The sequence below is a fragment of the Quercus suber genome, unplaced genomic scaffold, assembly GCF_002906115.3.
Source record: "Quercus suber isolate HL8 unplaced genomic scaffold, Cork oak 2.0 scaffold_17, whole genome shotgun sequence".
NCBI classification, from domain to species: domain Eukaryota; kingdom Viridiplantae; phylum Streptophyta; class Magnoliopsida; order Fagales; family Fagaceae; genus Quercus; species Quercus suber.
Window position 1 is genome coordinate 642,796 of NW_027069482.1, and position 16,103 is coordinate 658,898.

Consider the following 16,103-nt stretch of genomic DNA (forward strand, 5'->3'; position numbering starts at 1 on the left):
TATATTGTTCTCTCTTTTGTAAAGGGGTTTGCATAATTCAAATGTCAAGCAAAGCATAAAGAGATTCAACATCCTTATCTGTAATAATAATTTTTTTTAAAGTATATTATTTTTAAAGGATTGAGAAGAAGGGCAATTAGGTCTTCTCACATTGTGCTATAATTTTTATCCAAGTTAACGGCAAACTTAATGTCAGGGTGCAAAGCGTAACAAGGATCATAGTTTTGAGTGCAAAACGTACATTTGAAAAGTTTTGAGTGCAAAGTGTAACAAAAATATACAGTTTATGGTGGTCAAGTGTAATTTCCCCTTCTAAAAAAAGTTGTTTAATGTCCATTGAATTGGCATACACAACCTAAGAATCAATTGAAGTTAAGTGTGTGTAACTACTCAATCAATTTTTTTATTATTATTATAGTTTGCTTGTTTGAAGAAGTTTATTGTTCTTTTCTTTTGAAAGAGGGTTTGCATAATTCTAATGCTAGGCAAAGCATAAAGATTTTTAATGTCCTTTTCTCAAAGGGGGAAAAAGCAATGAGAAGTGTATACGTAGTTCAAGAACACACTCATTCTTCAACTGCAGAGAGACTTTTGAGAATTGTTTTACAATTTGGTTTAGTGTGAATGCTTCATGAAGGAGGAAATGATACTGAATGTTCAAATAGTGTATAAAACACTGAACATTTAGACCCCCAATTACAAAATTATCAATTCAAGCTTAATGTCAAACAATATATGTGCGGAAAATGAACACAAGCTAATAACAGAATTGATAAACAATCTAAACCAAGGAAGTCAATTCTATACCGTACCGGCCGGTACGGCCGGAATTTGTCGTACCGGTACCTGCACCAGTACAAAAACAAGGTAGTTTCATTCCGGTTTAAATACCGGCCTTACCAGGTCGTTTCGGCTGTACCGGAGATTTATATCAGATTTCGGTCGGTAAATTCATACCAGACCGAAACAAAATTCTTCAATTTCTCTGCACAACGTTGAGAGAGAGAGAGAGAGAGAGAGAGAGAGAGAGAGAGAGAGAGAGAGAGAGAGAGAGAACCCCCCCCCCCCCTACCCCCACCCCTCGCCAGCCCCTCTGTTCCCTCTTTCCATTTTCTTTCTTTTTGAAAAACTCAAGTATTAGACTGATGTGGTAAAAAATTAAAAAAGAATCAGGATTACCTTCATTATTATTATGCTCTTTCATGAAATTAGAATACCACAATTATTCATTTATTTAAAAACACTAAAAAAAGAAAGGCAAAAGGGAAAAAGAAGAAGAAGAAAGAGTCTATGGTCTATAAGAAATCTTATGATATTTATTCAATTCTTCATATTCTTTTATAACAATCAAGAAAATAAGAAACAATGTCCACACAAAGATACTTTGAAGAGGTGGACTTCTTTTTCTTTACATAAAATCTACTCAATCAAATTTAAAAATTATGTGTACTTTGTTTTTTTGAAGAAGTATATTGTTCTTTCTTCTGTAAAAGGGTTTGCATAATTCAAATGCCAAACAAAGCATGAAAGCTCAAATTTTTGTAAAAACACAAGAGCTGTTTAGACCCCCAAATTAAAACTTACGACTCGGTTGGTTTTACTCTAACTTAAACTAAGTGTGGAATAAAGTAAATGCGAGTGAATAAACAATAAAACTACTCTAAGCCATATTCATCAAATCATAGCAGTAAAATGAAAGCTAAAAGAGTAGGGAAGAAGAATGCAAACAAAAGATAACACGCTGATGTGTTATCGAAAAGGAAATCGAAGTACCCAGCAAAAAACCTCTCCGCCGCTCTCCAAGCGGTAAATCAATCCACTAGAAAATAAGTTGGAGTACACGAATAACAAAAGATCCTCCAAGCCTAGTCTACCCCATGTACTCGAGCCCTCTAAGTTCCTGCTACCAACTGACTTCGCCAAACCTTATCTTCTCTAGCTCTTCAGATCACGTAATTCAGCCCGATTACATCCACCAAACAAATGGCTTCTTCCAATGCTTCCCATTAGCACCGAAACCTCACTTTACATTTAGAATAGGTGTGGTAAGTGTTTGGACTATCAATCTCTCAAGGATTTAGAAATGGAGAGGTAGGAGTTGAGAAAAACCACAATGGATTGTGTAGAGAATTATAGGTATGACAATCTCTAACTCTCAAATGTTTTGTGGCTAGAGTTTTCTCTCTGAAAGCACTCCTCAACATATTTGGGTAATGATGGTATATATAGTATGGGTGAGGATGTAGTAGAGTAGGTATGACAAAATAGCAAAATAGAATGTTTTGCAGATGTCTCACAAAAAGGCCTTACCCGCGAGACACTCGCGAAAACCAAGTGTCACCATCTGTCATGACTGTTCGCATTTCAGTCATGTGCTGAGCACATGCTTCACTTCGCGAGAAGGATACTCGCGAGCTACTTGCGAAAACTTCTTTGGTCTTCAATTTGTCTTAAGTTTTCACACTCTCTCTCACACACAACATGGTACATGTTAGGACATATGTGTTTCACTTGTTAAGAACATATGTCACTATTTTATGTAATTGACTAATCTTTTGACAAAACGCACTTTACTTGTATATGGGTAGATCTAGGATGTATTTAATACTTGAAGAAACATGTTGTTTAAGTCTAGTATTAAAGCCATGAAGATTGGACCAAGAAACAAGTGAAGAAAAGTTGTTCATTAAAGCTGGACAGATAGCTTGACACCTGCAGACAGATAGCTCGACAGCTGCTCGACACCTCTCAACAGCTAGGCTATCTATCGAGCTCTTTTGTTGATTGTTATCGTAATCTCGACACCTTCTCGACAGCTGGTGGATCGATCGAGAAAGCTTTTGTCCCTTCGACACCTGCTCGACACCTCCTCGATAGTTGTATTTATTGAAGTTTAAAGCTCGACACTTGCTATCTATCAAGGTTACGAAAATCAAAATTTTCAGATCTGATTTTTGGGCCAGGCTTTTGTATTTATGTAGGGTTTCTTTTCTCACAACCCTAGACCTATATAAGGCTTATTTTAGAAGCCGTCACATGAGAGAATATAAGGAGAACATATGCAAAAGGTGATTGATGCCTTATTCTCTCTGAAAGAAGTTACTGTGTCTTTGCGCCTTAGGGTTTTGTAATCAAGTGCTTCTTGATCTTCATTGTTGACGAAGTGAAGAACTTTGCAGCCAACAGTCTTCTTCTAGTTGGTGATTGTTTTTAAAGGATTGAGAATGACACTTCTTTTTCTTTATGTAGAATCGACTCAATCAAATTTAAAAATTATATGTATATTTTGTTTGTTTGAAGAAGTATATTGTTCTTTCTTTTGTAAAGGGGTTTGCATAATTCAAATGTCAAGCAAAGCATAAAGAGATTCAACATCCTTATCTGTAATAATAATTTTTTTTAAAGTATATTATTTTTAAAGGATTGAGAAGAAGGGCAATTAGGTCTTCTCACGTTGTGCTATAATTTTTATCCAAGTTAGCGGCAAACTTAATGTCAGGGTGCAAAGCGTAACAAGGATCATAGTTTTGAGTGCAAAACGTACATTTGAAAAGGTTTTGAGTGCAAAGTGTAATAAAAATATACAGTTTATGGTGGTCAAGTGTAATTTCCCCTTTTTAAAAAAGTTGTTTAATGTCCATTGAATTGGCATACACAACCTAAGAATCAATTGAAGTTAATTGTGTGTAACTACTCAATCAATTTTTTTATTATTATTATAGTTTGCTTGTTTGAAGAAGTTTATTGTTCTTTTCTTTTGAAAGAGGGTTTGCATAATTCTAATGCTAGGCAAAGCATAAAGATTTTTAATGTCCTTTTCTCGAAGGGGGAAAAAGCAATGAGAAGTGTATACATAGTTCAAGAACACGCTCATTCTTCAACTGCAGAGAGACTTTTGAGAATTGTTTTACAATTTGGTTTAGTGTGAATGCTTCATGAAGGAGGAAATGATACTGAATGTTCAAATAGTGTATAAAACACTATGAACATTTAGACCCCCAATTACAAAATTATCAATTCAAGCTTAATGTCAAATAATATATGTTCGGAAAATAAACACAAGCTAATAACAGAATTGATAAACAATCTAAACCAATTAAAATCATATCCATAGCAGAAATTAAATGGCAAATATTAAGGGAAGAGAGATGCAAACACAAGGACAACACAATAATGTGTTATCAAAGAGAAAACCGAAGCCCTCGGCGAAAAACCTCTCCGCCGCCCTCCAACTGGTCAATAATCCACTAGAAAATGTAGTTTGGATACATGAACAGTAATAGACCCTCCAAGCCTAATCTACCCAGTGTACCTAAGCCCTCCAAACTTCTTGCTCCAACGAGGTTACGTTGAACCTTTATCTTTTCTAACTTATCGAATTCCGCCCATAGCATCAACCAATATCCATTGTTCCCTTCCTAACTGCTTCTCAAAGCACCAAAAGCCTTCTCACAGATGTGGGTATGGTGAGAAAAGAATTTGGCCAAGAACCTCTCAAGGATGTAACAATGGAGAGGGTGAGAGTAGAGGAATTTGAAGAGTCTCTATGTAAAGATTGTGGATGAGTCAATCTTATTTTTCTCTAAGGTTTCTCTCTCAAAATTCTCTCTAGAAGCTCTCTACATTTCGTGGGTATAAGGAGTATTTATACTAGGGTGAGAAAGGAATGCGAAGAGTCACTTTTTCCAAAACAGAGTTGACTAGCAACTTGGCCTCGCGACTTGACTGAGTCGCGAGTTCAAGCCGCGAGCTAACTGAATGGCCTGTCTAGACTTTTTTTCATGTAGTGCAACAGCTGGCATGACGGTTCAGCTTCTCTACATGCTTCACTCGTGTGCATCATCTGGTGGCTTGCCAGTCGTGAGCCACCCGCAAGATCTAGTCGCAAGTCCCTGCTTCACTACACATTCTTGAGCATTTCTTCACACTCTCTTACACATTACCCTTACATGATTCCCACCTAAATACAAGGTTTCTAAGTGCTGAATTACAAGCAAATTGGTACAGAATAAAGCCAACAAGATGGTTGATTAAATTCAACCTTATAGATACCAAAAGGAAAAGTTCCATGTAATTCAACCCTCTTAGTGAAACAAGTTTATACCAAGGATAAAGTTGAGGCTATAGACCATCGTTGATATTGATTGAATTACTTAAGCAACTAAACAGTGAGAACTGTCTTTTAGTCAAAATATTAAAGAGCAACTATGCTCAACTTTACTTAGCTAAACCTGACCAATTAAAATGGGGTGGCTCTAAACATCTTAATCAACTAACCAAGGTTATATAACCAAATTCATTTATTTTAGATGACGTGAGTCAAGAAACACGAATCATCATAAGCTAATCAAATGCGCACATTGATTGATTATCTACCAAGTATGCTAAGTAGGCAACACCACTTAGAAGTTCAACCAATTCTTAATCACCAACTAGCTAAAAATCAAATTATCCAATTACATTGAGAGATTATCAGGCCAAACCCAGAAGATTAAGAAATATATGAGTGGTTAGTAAATCAAAATGGCTCTCCCTTCCCATCTTGATCCCAGTTATAGAGATTAAACCTCTTATTTGGAGCATATCCTTTTTATGTGTCATTTGTCTAAACAAACTTAGCCAAAACCCCATATATGTTTCCAAATTGCGCATGCAGTTTGCCCCTAACAACAAGCTTTGGATTTCTTTTCGATCTCAATTCAACTCATACCTATTTCTTTTGCCACCCCCTTCTCCCTCGTGCTCTTAATAGTCATTTCTCTCTCAGCTTTCTTTGAAAATGTTAGAACCCCAAACAATTACACAACTTTTGCTACAACTCGCCACATGACGATTTATGAGTAGTGGAGGTGTGGACTCACATGGACCCCCATCCCCCCCCACTTTTCTTTACTACTTACAACTTGTCACGTGATGAGTTGTGATAAAAGTTGTGTAATTATTTGTGATCCTAACATTTTTTGCTTCCAGGTGCTACCAAAATCTACTTATCTGTAAAATATTTTCTGATTTTGAATTACCATTAATGCTACAAGCACCAAGCAATGCTTGCCAAATATCCATACCAGGGATTTCTAGTGATCCATCAATAAAACTAAAACTGCTGTTTTAAGAGCGAAGTCCAACAAGCCAATGATTCAAAATGGTTGTGTACTGGTTTAAGAAAATCCTGCTCATGGAAGCAGCACCTATAATTGAGTCTCCTATAACAGAACCTTTTTTTTTTTTTTTTTTTTTTTTTTTTTTTTTTTTTTGAGTAGGATTATTTCCCTTAGTTAGTTTGATTAAATCATTTTTTCTCTCTATATGGTTTTTGGTGACGGTGCTATTATTTGAAAGTCCCTGTCCCAGTGCAAAGATTTAAACAAGCATTGTTCACCACCATTGTTGTACACGCACAAATAAAAAATAATCGAATATTTTTTTCAGCTTAAGGAACAACTACTAACACTCTTTTAAAAAAATATAAATCAAGAAAAACTAAATAAAGAGACATTACATATACATATGCCAAGGGAACTTTCAGCTTTTATTGACTTCCTGATTGACTTAATGGATGAGTTGATGAAACTGTTCCCAGCAGCAAGATCTCTATCAAAATCATCATCACCATTTACCGAATAGCATATGTTTATTATGTAATTTCAATTTCATATCTCTCGATTAAATATGCAATTAACGTAATTTGTTAGGCTACAGTCTCATGACCAATATCCAACAGATCTCAGATAAAAAATAAATACTAAATAGAAGGGGACTACAAGAATTATTTGCAATGGCACTCAAATAATTCTTGAAGTTCAAAATATGTCCTACGATCCTATTATATTGGAATTATTCAATTAAAATTTAATTTTTATTTGCCATATGGCTAGAAATTTCTGGTGTATGCACTAATCAGTTGCTTGTTTGTCGAAATGGGAGGTTTGGCTATGGTGGGTGCTCTTTGGTAGATGAGTACAGTTTAAAAGTTATTGAAAATGGCAGTGTGCCCTTTATTTTTCCTAAAAAAAAATTGGAAAGCAATAAATAAAGAAAGAGAGAATACTTGTATTAATTAGGTAATAAGGTCGAAAGCAATAACATTAATAATGTTTTTTTAATTGTTAACACAAACACACATACAAAGGAGAGGAAAAAAAATTCTAACACAAAGACACACAACAAACTCAAATTATACAACCTAGTGACTATTTTTTTTTCATGTTAATTTTTATATCCAAAATAAAAGAAATAAAATAATTTATTTATATGTTATTAATGTGGCATCTATCAAACTTATATAGTAAAATGGACAATAAATTTAACTTTTTCATTTTGAAAAATAAAGTTTTAAAAGAAAGCTCTTTTATTTAAACTATATTGAAAGAAATAAATTGACTTTTTATATATAAAAAATATTAAATTAGAAAAATTATCAATAAACTTTTCATTGTTTTGAAATAGTATTATATTTTGGGACATCCAAATAATATGGAATAGAAAAACTACTAATACGATTGTTATTAAAAATAAAAATAAAAACCAATAATTGGGGGTAGGGGGATTGTTTTTATAGATTTGGCTACTTAAATTTACGGTGGCAGAATGGCTTCTTTGTCTAATTCCTCTCTGTGGTGGGCCTCTCCTTTGCCAGTTGATTTGTAATTACTCTTGACCCAATAGTGCCATTTTATGGGCTTTTTTTTGCTTCTATATTTTTGACCCACTTAGATTTTAAGATCTCTGGTATTATTTCCCACCAAGATTTACGGGATTTGATTTCTCACAATTATCTCACTAGTTGTTACTGACTGCTCCTTCATGATCTCTTGGTTTTACAATAAGTACTATTTATAACAGGAATATTTTTTCATTTTTAGATTTCCTTTCAAACTCTTTTTTCACCAATTTGCTCTCTAATCTACAAAGAATACAAAGAATACAGAGAAACAGAGAAAGAGAATCTCTTATTTGGTGAATTTGGAAGTACACGTTGCATTTAATACAACGTTTTTCTTGCTCCTTGCTACACTGGATTTAAGCCCCACGGTTGCTGAACTATATTTGGTATTCTGTTTATAGCAGATTGCACAAGATTTTCTCTCTCTCACTCTCTCACTCTCTTCCATTTCTACTATGAACTTTGGTCATATTCCACAGTGCTAGATTGTTTGCTCTTGTTCAATTGCTTTCAAAGTAAGTATACAACTAAGTCTTGTTGAAAATGTCCTTCACAATGCCATGGTTGCACCATGTTTTATTACTACCTTTGGCATGTATTTTCATGGATTAGTTTTTCTTCATTTACATTCCAACTTCTCTTTTAATTATCATATACTGTTATTGAGACCTTTTTCAGTAACATTTTATAGAATTTTAGCAAAGTTTCTATAAAAATAAGAAAATATCTATTTTTTTTCTTTTTCACATTCAAAATTAAGAGCCAATAGATCATTGAAAACAACCCAAATAACAAAAAATTCTTATTTTTGAGACGCAGATTAATTATTTCAATCAAAACTTTTGGACTTGGATTCTGCTGTCATTGTCAGTCTATCAAAAATGCATTTTTTTTTTTAATTTATAATTGATCATTCTTCCCATCCTGCACTTGTTTGTATTGGCGGTAGATGTGACATTGTAAATAGTTAAATCAATATTTCCATATCTTTTCAATGAAAATAATTGTTACTCAATACGATTGTTCTGAAAAAGTAGATATATTAATGAACTGAAGTGTAACACATCTTGACAATTATGGTTCAGCAACCAAAAGTTGGTCATATATCCTGTTTTTTTGTTAATTATCTAATACTCACATTTGCCATGAAATGCAGTATATTAAACCACAACTTTCAGCCATGAGAGTGAAGTCCTATCCAATGAACTTCTGCTCAACAATAATTTGGCGGCCGATATGTTTTCTGGTCATTCTAGTAATTCCCTCCACAAACTTTAGCATTCTGGACGCACTTATATTGTTTTGAAACTAAAACTTCGTCTGAATTTTGCTCAAATAAGAAAAATATTTTCTTTTATATCCGTGCTTTTATTTGCAGCAGTTTAAACTTACACATTTTATAATTAAAAACCTGGCAGGGATTTTCTGGATTCATGATATCAAGGTTGTGTGTCATGATCAAACTAACTGAAGAAAGTATAACAGCAGAATCACTCGAATCACGCAACAACTCGTCTTTAAGAATTGAAACAGCAGCAAAATTGCTAGTTCCTTTAAATTCATCAACAATGAATTTTGCAAGAGCTCTAAGTTTATCACTAAATGGAACTGAAATATCATATGGTGTCATCCAAGCAAAGGCCAGTGTTTTTATTGATGGTAGAATTTGTGTTTTTTTACTACTTAGTTTCCTTTTCCATTGAAATGTAAACAGATTCAAGGAAATGTGAAAGCTCTTTTGATAATCAAGCATTCGGAAACTTTCTAAAATTTGAAAATTTGCAATGCATAATGGTAATGTGTCTAGAACGTATGAACTAATGCTTTTTTTTTCATAATTTCTCTTTTTAATTATATTTTCAGGTTGCACCAACATTATTTATAGCACTTTCAACAATTCCATATTTATCACATGCTTCTTATATTGGACTAGATGGCTTACTGTTCTCACTTTACAAAGATGAGAATCAAATGCTAGCAGTATTTTCCAACACTTCATCTCCTTTAAACTGGTATGCTCAGCCAGTGGACCGGGACAATGGGAAGTTATATGGACAAGCAATAGCTGCAGACCTTATGGCCACTACAAATTCAAGTTGGATTCAACAGGCCTTAAATAGTACAAGTGGCTATTCTTGGTTAGGAAAAGCATGGAGCAAATCTCAAGATAGCATATTTCTCAGTGCTGTGGCTGTGGATGGTAGAGGTGTGGTTTCCTTTGGTTTGCCTGCAAAAGTGGTTATCGACCATTTTTCAGCTTTGGATTTTCATGGTGGTAATTTTCACTTGGCTACAAAAGATGGGAAAGTGATTATACAAACAAGCCTACCAAATGCACGGATAATGGTAAGCAATAATACAGTTTTGGTGCAAATGGTGAATTCAAATATTTCCTTTGGTTTGCCTGCAAAAGTGGTTATCGACCATTTTTCAGCTTTGGATTTTCATGGTGGTAATTTTCACTTGGCTACAAAAGATGGGAAAGTGATTATACAAACAAGCCTACCAAATGCACAGATAATTTTAAGCAATAATACAGTTTTGGTGCAAATGGTGAATTCAAATGGAGACCCTACAGATCAAGTAGCTAACTTCTCATGTGAGTCTGATGGCGGGTCAAAACATTTTGATGGGAAAGTTTCAGGAATGAAATACACATTTTATTGCTCTACGCTTGAGATTGCTGGTGTTGAAACGGTATAATTTTTGCTACTTTTTTCAGGCAACTTCTTATTTATGTTTAAGAGATTTATGTGAATTTTAAAATGAAAAATGCTATAGAAATTAGATATTAGTATCAGAATACGTTTTCAACTCAACATAGCTTATCTTGGATTTCAAAGAAGAATTATCGCTATTTGTTAGTTTTTAAGTTTTCCATTGTCACATTGATTGGTGTTTACACTAGTCTGCTAGGAGCACTATGTTTCATATAAAATAGTATTTTGTTTCTTAATCTTATGGGGTAAAATATTTTGGCTACTTTCTTACACAATCAAAAGTTATATGACAAAGATCCAAAGAGTTTAGCAAATTATAAGACACATATTACATTTTCGGTTATTGTTGATATGGGGTGTAAACCCCCTCTTTGTTTCAAATATCTCTCCTACAATTGGATTTAGATTTAATTCTGTTATGTTCCAGTCATTATCAGTACATTATCACTTCCTTTGATCCACTGTCAAATCAAGTTTATGTCATTGTGCTGGTGCATCTATCTGCCCCATTGACTCTGTATTTACCCAGACAATTTTAGACAAAGTAACCACCATTTGACTACATGCATGTTATGTGATAAAGTAAGACTGCAACTCATCCTCACTCATACAATTTATCTGGAATTCTATTTATACTTATTTCTTTCAACACAAAAAGGAAAGGACTTAATTCGCTCTATTCTTAACTAACAGCTAATGTTCCTTTTTATTTCCTTTAATTTGAAAATAACATCAAATTCATCTAAGACTTTATAATTAAAAATAATTTTATTCCACAACTTGACCAAAAAAAAAAAATACATCTTAAATTTTACATAATGAAGTTTACAAATGCATCTAAGTCATGAAGATTTGCCATCTATGAATAATAGTATAATTTGGCAACTATAGTTCATTTAGATGTGTACTATTTTTTTTTCCCTCAGGTATATGTCTTGGCTTATCCCACCAACAGATTAGTGAGCCTTGTCCATCAGAACAGCAAGCTTTCGTTCACACTTCTTTTGCTTCTGTTTGTTTTTATGGTTATCTCGCTTTCCCTCTTCTTGTTCTTAATAGTTAGAGCTGCGAAACGAGAAATGTTCTTATGTGCTGCCCTCATTAAACAAATGGAATCGACTCAACAAGCAGAATGCAAGAGTATGAACAAAAGCCATGCCTTTGCTAGAGCAAGCCATGATGTACGTGCTTCTTTGGCAGCTATCACTGGTTTGATAGAGCTTTCTATTCAAGATGCCAATCATGACTCAGTTTTAGCAACAAACTTAGCACAGATGAATGATTGCACAAAAGCCTCCTTGGTAACTATTATGCTCATTCTACTTACTTTTTGCCACAATAATAAAGTATAAACCAAGGTCATCAACATAGATCAATTCCAAGGAGAAGTGTATATTGCACCACATGCTTCAGTACTTGTTTATAAATAATTTGGAACTTAAATTTTATTCCACAACTTGGCAAAAAAAAAAAAATACATCTTAAATTTTACATAATGAAGTTTACAAATGCATCTAAGACATGAAGATTTGCCATCTATGACTAATAGTATAATTTGGCAACTATAGTTCATTTAGATGTGTACTATTTTTTTTTTCCCTCAGGTATATGTCTTGGCTTATCCCACCAACAGATTAGTGAGCCTTGTCCATCAGAACAGCAAGCTTTCGTTCACACTTCTTTTGCTTCTGTTTGTTTTTATGGTTATCTCACTTTCCATCTTCTTGTTCTTAATAGTTAGAGCTGCGAAACGAGAAATGTTCTTATGTGCTGCCCTCATTAAACAAATGGAATCGACTCAACAAGCAGAACGCAAGAGTATGAACAAAAGCCATGCCTTTGCTAGAGCAAGCCATGATGTACGTGCTTCTTTGGCGGCTATCACTGGTTTGATAGAGCTTTCTAATCAAGATGCCAATCATGACTCAGTTTTAGCAACAAACTTAGCACAGATGAATGATTGCACAAAAGACCTCCTTGGTATTATGCTCATTCTATTTACTTTTTGCCACCCTAATAAAGTATAAACCAAGGTCATCAACATAGATCAATTCCAAGGAGAAGTGTATATTGCACCACATGCTTCAATACTTCAATACTTGTTTATAAATAATTTGGAACTTTAGGGATGTGTAGAACATTTAAATCATTTTTAAGCATATTCAGTAACCTATATTTAATTCAAAGCATTGACATATATGCATGTTATTATATTAATTTTATCAATGACCCAAGTGTTTGTATCTGACATTTTCTTAAATTATCTCTCAACTAAAATTTTAAACATGTGGCAGAAAAAATTTTCTTCCTTAATTTTCTAATGGAAGTTACTTTCTCAATAATTTACTCGTTAGCCAATCAGACTCAAGATTATTTGAATTATCAACCTTTTCTTGAAGTTTTAGCAATAGAAGATGAACTATTTGGCATGGAGAAACCGCTTATATTTACAATTATTTTATTTATAAAAATGGTTCAGGCTTATTGAATTCAGTTCTGGATACAAGTAAAATTGAAGCTGGAAAGATGCAGCTCCAAGAAGGAGAATTCAACTTGGCTCAACTCCTCGAGGATGTAGTGGATATGTTCTATCCTATGGCTATAAAGAAGGGCATTGACATTGTACTTGATCCTTGTGATGGCTCAATAGCTAAATCTTGTCATGTTAGAGGTGACCGAGGAAAGCTTAAACAGATCCTGTGCAACTTGCTTAGTAATGCTGTTAAGTATACAACTGAAGGGCACATCACAGTTCGTGCCATGGTCCAGGAAACAAGTTTTGAAAATGCCATAATTGCTTCTAATAGTCATCTTGTATTGGAGTACTTGTCACGGTTGTGTTACAAGAACAAAAAAGGTTTAAATGATTTGGTTGCCTTTCATACAGCTCAACAAGAACCCAATCTCACTGAATTTGTCATTGAGGTGGATGATACTGGCTTGGGAATTCCTAAAGACAAGCAAAAATCTGTTTTTGAATACTATAATCAGGTTACAGAAACAGCTTCTGGTCAAGAAGGATCTGGTTTGGGCCTTGGTATTGTTCAATCTTTGGTAAGCAATTCAAGTAATACCTAGTTAATGCACTGAAGTTTTTCCTCCTTTTGGACGTGAATGTTGCTTTGGTCTGTTGTTGTCCAACCTATAATTAAGGTCTTTCTTTTTTTATACTTTGTTTGCTTTTGAATGCAAAGTGGATCTATTTTTACTTCCAAAGACGTGAAGTACTTCTGGAATTAGCAAAAGGTTACCCCAATTTGTGAAATGATGGACCATATAATTGCTTTTAATCTGACACATGCATTTGACTAAATGTTATTGTGTTTGTGGCTTTGTGCTCTAGGTGCGTCTAATGGGCGGAGATATAAGAATTGTTGATAAAGAGCCTGGTGAAAGAGGCACCTGCTTCAACCTCAATATCAAGCTTCCTACATATAAACCGGAGTCAGCAGACACTGAAGGAGAATTTCCTAGAGTGCACAGTGATCGCCATTCAAATGGATTTCAATCTTTTGCATCACTCCGGTCCCCTACACCTAAACCAGAAGGTTCTCATGTGGTACTTCTTATACAAGGCGACCAACGGAGGAAAATCTTGATGAATTACATAGAAAGCTTAAACATAAAAGTGTCATATGTAAAGCAAGGGAAAAATCTACTATCACATCTGGAGAAAATAAAGCACAAGTTGGACCTTTCCTATTTCAGTTTTTCAGAGAAAACCCAGATGGGTTTACTTGATTATATGGGCAAATCTGCATCTTTCAGTTCTGATTCAGGACCAATTGATGGGCCCTCATGCATCAAGGATGGAAGTGACCATGTTCCCCTGCCTTACAGAAAGATCAACTCCAAAAGTTCACCAGGCATCATACTGATTGTGATTGATGCCAGTGCTGGTACTTTCTCTGAACTATGTTCAGCTGTGTTTAACTTCAGGAAGGACATTCAAAATTCACGATGTAAGGTTGTATGGTTATATCATCCAACTGTGCATGGAACTCATTCAAGAGAGCCTCCATGTGATCATATTGTATATGAACCATTTCACGGGTCACGCTTATATCAAGTACTAGGACTGATACCTGAACTAAGAAAATGCAACTTACCAAGGTTGATAGACCATAATTCCTCATATGAACTTGACTGTGAAGATATGCAGTTGGGGATGCCTTATTCTCATCACAGATCACTCAAGCAAATAGTGATCCATAAACCTGATGAGAAAAGCAGTGATATGCCTTTGAATGGAAAGAAAACTCTGGTTGTTGAAGATAATGCAGTGTTACGCAAGGTGACTATAAAAAAACTTTGTAGTCTTGGTGCAGAGGTAGAGGTATGTGTGAATGGAAAAGAGGCCTTTGATCACATCTGCAAAGTCTTAACCGATCATAGAAAGGGGGGACACTCCAATTCTCTCCCTTATGACTATATTTTCATGGATTGTGAGGTAATTTTACAAAACTCATCTCAATTTCATTTTCATTTAAAAATAGAAAATTTCCGTCTTTGGTAACTCATATATTTATGGAGAGTTTTGGAATAAAAAGCTATAGACCTTGTATCTGCTATGATCTGACCAAACTGAATGACTTCCCATGACTAACACATAATATATGTCTGTGTGGTAAATACTTCCTAGTATTTCAAATTTCAAGCTTTAACGAGCTCTGTCCATGTGTTTAAAGATTGCTTAAATAACATTTTTCTGATCCATAATGCCTTTCATTTCTACATGACAGAATTTGTATTTTGTTCTTATTTCAGATGCCAGTAATGAATGGATTGGAAGCTACAAAACTGATAAGGATGGAGGAACAACACTATGGCATCCATCTACCTATTGTTGCTTTGACAGCCCATGGAGAGTCAGAACAAATAAGCAAGATGCTTGATGCAGGGATGGATATCCATTTAATTAAGCCATTAAAAGAGGACAAGTTGTTGGAAGCAATCAGATCTATCAACAATAAACAATAAACGTTTAAACTATTCTTGACATTAGTTATTTTTTTGGATCAGATCATAGTCACTAGTCATCATTTTTTGTTCAATTTGTAAATATAGAAGTGTTTGGGTTCCATATTTCTTCGAATAAAAGTACATGTCCAGTTTTTTTATCAGGGCCTATTTTTCATTTGTGAGTATCACTCATTGTTAATGGATGATAATGGTTATGTGCTGATTGACTTCCCCAGAAACTGTCTTAGATGTGGTCTGCCTTATGCGATTACTAGGAAGTGTCACTATCACTTCCCTCGACGCACTAAAATGTGCTCTACTTCCGTGATTATTAGAAAGGAGGTGTTCAGTGTTCTTGAATTCTCACACACCCTAATGATTTTTTCCACCCAAAAAAAAAAAAATCTTGGACAGCAGGTTTTATCTGCATTTTCTTAAATAAAGAGGATTCCATGGCCTTATTCGAAGGGACTGGTGTTTTTCTCTAATTGCGTATATTTTGGTCACCTTACCCGATGCTCTCCCTCCATCTCCATCTATTCCAAACAGAGGGTAACCAATTGTCATGTAAACAAACAAAACAAGAACAATCAAGCTTATTCTATGGTTCCTCATCAACCAACATGCAAGATTATGGAATGTACAAATTAAACTTTTAAGATTCTTCCTTGAAGTTAACCATGCATATATCGAAGGAAATCAGATACAGTACTACTATATATTAAAGCTTCACCACGAGTGTACTCACCAAGTTGGGA

The 16,103-nt window shown here is 34.5% G+C and overlaps 1 protein-coding gene across 1 annotated transcript; it reads left to right on the top strand.

The window, feature by feature from the left end:
* The first annotated feature begins 8,835 nt into the window (after positions 1-8,835).
* On the top strand, positions 8,836-15,506 carry LOC112034113 (histidine kinase CKI1). Its single transcript, XM_065759782.1, has 8 exons — positions 8,836-8,918; positions 9,082-9,303; positions 9,527-10,009; positions 10,181-10,360; positions 11,988-12,363; positions 12,863-13,437; positions 13,727-14,833; positions 15,151-15,506. The coding sequence occupies exons 1-8, from the start codon at positions 8,844-8,846 to the stop codon at positions 15,361-15,363; spliced, it is 3,231 nt and encodes a 1,076-aa protein (XP_065615854.1). The 5' UTR covers positions 8,836-8,843; the 3' UTR covers positions 15,364-15,506.
* Positions 15,507-16,103: the final 597 nt, after the last annotated feature.

What these genes read in the sequence shown, in the direction of transcription:
- LOC112034113 (XM_065759782.1), top strand. Translation starts at nt 8,844, where the DNA reads ATGAGAGTGAAGTCCTATCCAATGAACTTCTGCTCAACAATAATTTGG. An exon ending in TATGTTTTCTGGTCATTCTA is followed by an intron (nt 8,919 to 9,081) that starts GTAATTCCCTCC and finishes AAAACCTGGCAG; the next exon opens with GGATTTTCTGGATTCATGAT. An exon ending in ATGGTGTCATCCAAGCAAAG is followed by an intron (nt 9,304 to 9,526) that starts GCCAGTGTTTTT and finishes TTATATTTTCAG; the next exon opens with GTTGCACCAACATTATTTAT.